The 6,886-nt window shown below is 32.3% G+C and overlaps 1 protein-coding gene across 1 annotated transcript; it reads right to left on the reverse strand.

Annotated features, from left to right (window-relative positions):
• LOC109345855 (vestitone reductase-like) lies at positions 3,956-6,539 on the reverse strand. Its single transcript, XM_019585097.1, has 5 exons — positions 6,380-6,539; positions 5,265-5,798; positions 4,407-4,602; positions 4,121-4,303; positions 3,956-4,068 (listed from the first exon to the last, which is right to left on the reverse strand). The coding sequence occupies exons 1-4, from the start codon at positions 6,492-6,494 to the stop codon at positions 4,162-4,164; spliced, it is 987 nt and encodes a 328-aa protein (XP_019440642.1). The 5' UTR covers positions 6,495-6,539; the 3' UTR covers positions 3,956-4,068; positions 4,121-4,161.

Here is a 6,886-nt window from a genome sequence, read left to right on the forward strand (position 1 = left end):
TAGCACCAAGCACCACATTAAAGTCCCCTATGCAACTCCAAGGGCCAAGATTAGCAATTATTAGAGAATATAGATCAGACCAAAGGCATCTTCTCTGGATATGACTAGTATTAGCATAAACAACACAAATGTTACACCTTTTGTCTTCTATTGAAACTGATATGGCTATGTGTTGAGCAGAATTGTGCAAAACTGTTGGAGAATGATCATAGATGCATAATCCCCAAATATTAGGCAAGGTGTCCCCTCTGTCATTAGTCACAAATAGATTCATCCTAAGTTTAGTCCAGTATGAGCCATTAATAGCCTCATGAGAGATCATAGGTTCAGCAATAAACAAGAAATCAGGCTTATGAGTTAAACAAAGATTTTTTAGAACCAATCTTGTGTTGAGGTTACCAAGACCTCTACAGTTCCAATAGAGAACTATTATTGGACAATGTTAGAGTGCCCACCCCTATGGGTATAATGAGATCTCTCAGTGATCCCTCTCTTTCTTAGCTTTTTTTCTTGAGATTTTGACAGAATAGGGGTGAATTGCTCATCTTCCCCTTCCTCCTCCATAGTGTCCTGAGCCCAAAGTCTGCCAACTATCTACATATCCTTGGCTGCATTTTGATTTTCCAAGTCAAGTGTCTCAAGCACTATGAAATTTTCTTCAATGTTTTGTGGCACAGAGGGGTCATAAGAATCCACCAAGTTCTCATTATCCGTAGAGTCTTTCCCTGCTTCCTTGTCAAGAGTACCCTCCACTCTTTCAATCCCTTCCAGACTTGTATTGTCCCTATCATCAAACTCCAAATTGATGACTAAATCATCAGTTTTTTGGACTTTAGGAGCATCATCCTCTTTATTGGCCCTTATCTTTGTCTTAGGAGCTGATCCTCTGCCTTCTTTATAGGAACCTCCTCTTCCACCTTCTTTTTACTCAATCTGCGACATTTATTTAGTAGGTGGCCAATAGCATGGCAACTAGTGCAAAATGGTGGAACATTTTCATATTCAATCCCAACAAAGAAGGCAAATCCATCTCTCTCCACCAGAATTTGGTCATGTAAAGACTCTCTAATATTTATCTCCACCAACACTCTAGCATAGTGACCAAAGGAACGTTTAGATTTTGCCTCATCCAACGAAATGGGTGTTCCTAATCCACCTGCAATGGAAAACAAGATTCTCGGGCTCCAATATTCCTGAGGAAGCCCGAGTATTTTTACCCAACATTGAGAATGAGATTGTCATTGATGACTTGGATTGAAGTCTTGTGTCCATAGGGAAATCCTACGGAAACCCAGTTTCAGAGACCATGCCCCCACTGCACAGATGCTTCTCATATCTTCCACTGAGGAGAAAGAAAAATAATAATATCCCTTGCCCAGAGACACCATGTTCCATGAACCTATCATCGCCCACAACTTAGTGAGCTTAGATTTCATATCTGCATACTTCATAGGGCTATCACCCTTAGCTAAGATTAGTCTCCCATGAAGGTGATTTCTATATCTTTGCAACCCCGCTTGATAATCTTCCTCGGGGATTTTTATGGCAATTGCATCTCATTTGATGCAGGGCTGTGGCAGTTGAGAAATGACAATATCACATGAGTTTTGAAGAGCTTGTGCAAAAGATTTCTTTAGAGGAGAAGATGGAAGAGGTTTTGATGATGGACCAATTTCTAAGCTTCCTAGAGAACTCCAAGGAACGAAAGCTACCATGATTAGAGGAGTGTTAAAAAAATTCCCAGAAAGTTGGAATCCAGCTTCCAAGAAAGTTGGAACATGCCCTAGCCTGAAGAGATGTATCAATGACGGAATTGTATATTTTATTATAAATCTGTTTGATTGAATTTCATGACAGAATTGTATATATTATTATAAATCTGTTTGATTGAATTTCATGACAGAATTGGAGGTTAGTTACACTGTAATTTGTTATGATATACACATGCTGGACTGTTGTCAAAATTAGATAATTTCAATAATAGATTTTATATGTTTTATTGATTATAAAAAAAAAGTAGTATGTTTGGATATGTTAGCTAAAAAGGCAATTTAAGATAATCTATTTCTTGCTTTAAAAAAGTAGGTTTTGACGAAAGTTTTATAAATTAATGGGGGGAAATGGAAAAACATCATTGATTTCAATATAATATATGTTTTCAAATAAGCATTGGTCTAGTAGTGTAAGACCCAATAGATTTCCAAAAAACTAAATGGTCAATGATTCAATTCGTGATAACGATATATGTTAGGAATGACAATCATAAATCTAAAAAATGATTAATTCCTTACCTATAAGATGAAGATGTATCATTTAACCTCCTATGAATCAGTTTTTTTACACGAAACAATGCTTTTTTTTATAAAAGCAATTCTCATATAAGACATCTTTTCCTATCATGCAACTCATTTATACATGGCGCATGTTATGCACCATATTTGTTTTATTTTATTTTTATGGTAATAAAAGTGTTTATAGAGAGAAGTTTCCAATTCAAAAGTGGTGACATTTTACTAGTTAATATGAGTATTTTTAATTGTACTATATAGTTAAGTTTTTTATTTTCCCACAATAATAATTAATAAATATAATTGTAATCGAAATTTTAAACAAACAACCAATTTCTTAAGCTCTGTATTGTTTTATTAGTTTCCTAGTTAATATATGTAACCATTTTGTACATATGTTGAATTAATGGTTTTTCATGTTTTTTATCTAACATTAATTACTTAATTAATGAATGCATATTTTATATGAAAAGGAAGATGCTAAACGTGCAATGCAAAATAGTGGTGTGATTAATGTTGTTCAAACTATGCATATGTCAAGTGCTAAAGATAAACACCTCATATAATGAAATATGTCATACTTTACGGTCATTAACGTACATGAGAATTAGATTACACAATATTTTGGGTCTCGGTTTTTGGTTGTATGTGTGTTGATAACAATAATGTCTTTTGGGTTGATGAGTTAGAGTTCACGCAGATGGATCTTACTAGGCAATGATATAAATATGAGTTTTTTCTTCTAGGATCACAAGTTCATTAAGTATTTAATGTCGATGATCCTACTGATGTGAAATGATTCATTGTTCTTTTGACTAACAAAATAATCGTCAATAATATTGATGACCACGAAAATAATGATATTAAATATGAAGATAATCATTTCTTTGGGACATCAAAATCACGTAAGAGTGGTCCAATTACAGAAGATAATTGATATAGTAGAGTTGATCCTAATGAATGGATTTGGGTGAATCCATATTTTCTTCCAAGCAAGAATAACATAAGTCTCAATTGAATAAAGGAAAGAAAAAAAGCTTAACCAATAGCCATGTCTTGTTGGATATCTACATAACTTTATCTTAATTTTGTTTGATTTTAATTGTAGTGCCTCTCCCAAAATATTGGCTTGTAAATAGACAATATAATTCGCATTGTTGCTTTAATATATAATTAATATAATGATTTTGGACAATGTACTTTTTACGGTGTACACTAAATAGCACCATAAAATATGTACATTTAACAATGTTTGCTTTTGAATTTAACCCATATTCTACTATGCTCATATAAATAATGTTCGAAAGTAATGTTAAATGATAATTTTAAGCGCTCTTCTTTTATAATATGGCATACTGAACTTAAGATAATCTATTTCTTGCTTTAAAAAAGTAGGTTTTATATAGTAAATTAGATGAAAAGGACGTGGAATTTTGTTTCATAATTAATTGTAGAGGGGTGAAATTGAAAAATATAATTGATTTAAAAAAAATCTCTGTTTTCAAATAAGGTTGAAAATTTTATCTTCAGTAAATTGTATTTTACCTCCAATGAAACAGTTTTTTTTACAAGAAACAATGTTTTTTTTCTTTCTAAAATAGTTTCAGGAGTCTTAAGAACAACATTTTCATCAAAATGACGTCATATTTTTCTACAATAATAATAAATAAACATAATCGTAATCTTAATTTAAATTGTTGGTCTAAACAACCAACCAATTTCTTAAACTCTTTATTATTGTTTTATGAGTTTCATAATTAATACATATAACCATTTTCCAGACCGTATTGAATTGAGAATATATTACAATTCTAAGCAACCACTCAACTCCATAGGCTCTTTATTGTTTTATTAATTCCATATTTAACAAAAATTACAGATAACCATTTTCTTTGCAGCATTGAATTGTTTCCTCAATTATCTCCTTAGTCCCATAGTTATACTTGAATCCAGCATCCTTGAGTTTCTTTGAGTTTATACTTGGTATTGTCCAACCTGCGATTTCCTTTAGCGACCTATAGGATAAAAAATTAATTCAACACTTGTCAAAATTAGATCAAAATGCATTGAAACTTAGTTACTAATGACTTTTTTCAAGGAAAGGATAATAGAACTCACTCTAGTGTTGGCATTTGAAATTCTGGGTATTTTGAGCGAAGAATATCAGCTATCTCTTCAAAAGTCACAGTACCACTTAGTGAGCAATTAAATCTTCCTTTAGGGTTTGGATGCTCAAGTAAAAAAATATGTGCTCTGGCCACATCATCCACATGTACTAGAGGAAAACGAAGGAAAATACCTAACTGATAATCACCTGCAACATTAATTTATTTGATTATGATAAAATATTGATGCACACTTTCTAGAAGCTTCCACACTTGTGTAGAAATAAGTAGTGATGATTGTATCATAATATCTAGAATTATCCTAAGCTTTTAGTATATTCTATTATAGGCATTTAGTATTATAATTAAAGAAGTATATAGAAATCTTGATAAAAATGTATACTAGATACTTATGGAACCATCTAAAAATTCATAAGTGTTGTAGAAAGTCTATAAATAGGCACTCACCCTTCATTTGTAAAGTATCCAAACAAGAAGCAAATTATTCTAAGTTGTGTAGCTCCAAAACTTCTCCACTTCTATTTTCACTACTATAATTTTCATTTCTAAAATACTATCACATTACATTAAAAATATCTCACAAGGAATTAGAGAAATAATTTGATATGTATAGACAGTATAGTTAGTCATCATTTGAGCTTAACTTATTGAAATTGACAAATGAGCCAAGGTAATAGATTTTAAAGAAAAACTTTACCAGTTACCTTCATTTATATGGGATCACTTTTTTTTGAACGTTGAAAGTTGAAACTAGATGTCAGTTAACAAGGTCTGGTAAATTTTAGTGCAAGTGAAACTTAATTTTTCAATACAAGATGATAATAATAGAGGAACATATTGTAAAACATACCAAATAACCAAGGAAACGCAAACTGGACTGAATCGGGAAGCTTAGAACAAATGAAAGGTCCAATAACATAAGGAAGAATAAGAGTAACAACATCCAACTCATTCTCATGTTGTGCTGCAAATTCAAGAACTGCTTTTTCTGTCAGTGTCTGAGATATTGCAATAGTCCAAGCAAATGGCTTCGTTTTATACATAAAATCTATATCACTCCAATGACTCTCATCTAGTTCTTCAACTTCTTTACCACTGTTGATAATAGCAGCGGCACTGGCAGTGTAAACAACTCGCTTCACAGTCTTTGAACTAATCGAAGCATTTAAAATTCCTAAGGCTCCACCAATGGCTCTTTTTGTTAATATTTTCTCGTCTTCATCTTTTTGCATGTCATATGGAGTAGCAGTATGGAAAACCCCAATGCATCCTTCAATTGCTGGAATAAAACTTTCTGGATTGTTGAGATCCGCATTAAAAACTTGTAACGTGCGGGATGCACCAGGTAAATTTGTCAGGAAGCTTAGATCTTTCTTGCTTTTACCTAATGCCCAAATAGCATAATAGTTTAAACAACGACCTAAGAAGCCTAACTAATAAGATAAGAAAGAAAATAAAATAATTCATATATTTTTTAAACTACCTAGGATATTTCATCACCTTATTGTAAGGAGCTAATCATTTTCGGGGTGTGTAACCGCCCCTCCCAACAAGTATAGCTCTAAGCCCTTGAACTTTTGATCGTCTTGAGAATCTAGTAGGACCTTACCCTACTAGACCAATGTCTTGTTGATAAAATAATTCATATATCACAAAGATAAAGTAGATACCAACTTTCTTAAAACAATAAAACAGATATTTTAAATTGCATTCCAAACATGATTGTAACAGTAATATTGTAATTTTAGAACAATGGACTGTAACTTTTTTAAAAGAATAGAACAATGTTTTGAACTGTAGTGCAAGGGCAATATCGTGGTTTCAGTAATCTGTACCTTGACACATACTTTTTCTTTGTGATTGTTGAAATATATTTAAACAGTGATCAAACTCCAAGCCGTGTATTATCCAATGTTTTCTTAAACCTATTCACCCTTGTTCTATGTAAAAAATGGAATATCTTACCTGGTCTAACAGTGGTATTAACCGAGTAACCTTCTAGGAGTAGTCTCCGTATGATCATTGAAGCAATAAACCCTCCACCTCCGGTGACACATACTCTTCCCTTCCCTTCTTCCATTTTGACACTTAGTTTCTGAAGATATGCCTCTATTTGTAGTTATTTTGATTAAGAAAATGGTGTGTGTATATATAGTTGATTGCGTATGCTCCAACTGTCTTTGGTATTGGTCAGATCGTTAATTTAAAAGATGGACCCAATAATTCATTAATTCAAGCATTGCATTTCCTTGTGGATGGACCCAATGTTTTTTTTCTTTTCATGAATGACACGTTGAGATTACTGTTTATTGGCTTTAAATATATGAGTGAAGCCGAACTGACTATATTAAAATTTTCGCAATTTAATTTTAATAGAAATTTCAATTTTTTTGTAAATTTTACAATGGGGACAGGTTTTACTAGACATCAGGCACTTAACTAATTAGCATACAGAAAATATAAAGAAACATA

The sequence above is a fragment of the Lupinus angustifolius genome, chromosome LG04 (genome assembly GCF_001865875.1).
Source record: "Lupinus angustifolius cultivar Tanjil chromosome LG04, LupAngTanjil_v1.0, whole genome shotgun sequence".
NCBI classification, from domain to species: domain Eukaryota; kingdom Viridiplantae; phylum Streptophyta; class Magnoliopsida; order Fabales; family Fabaceae; genus Lupinus; species Lupinus angustifolius.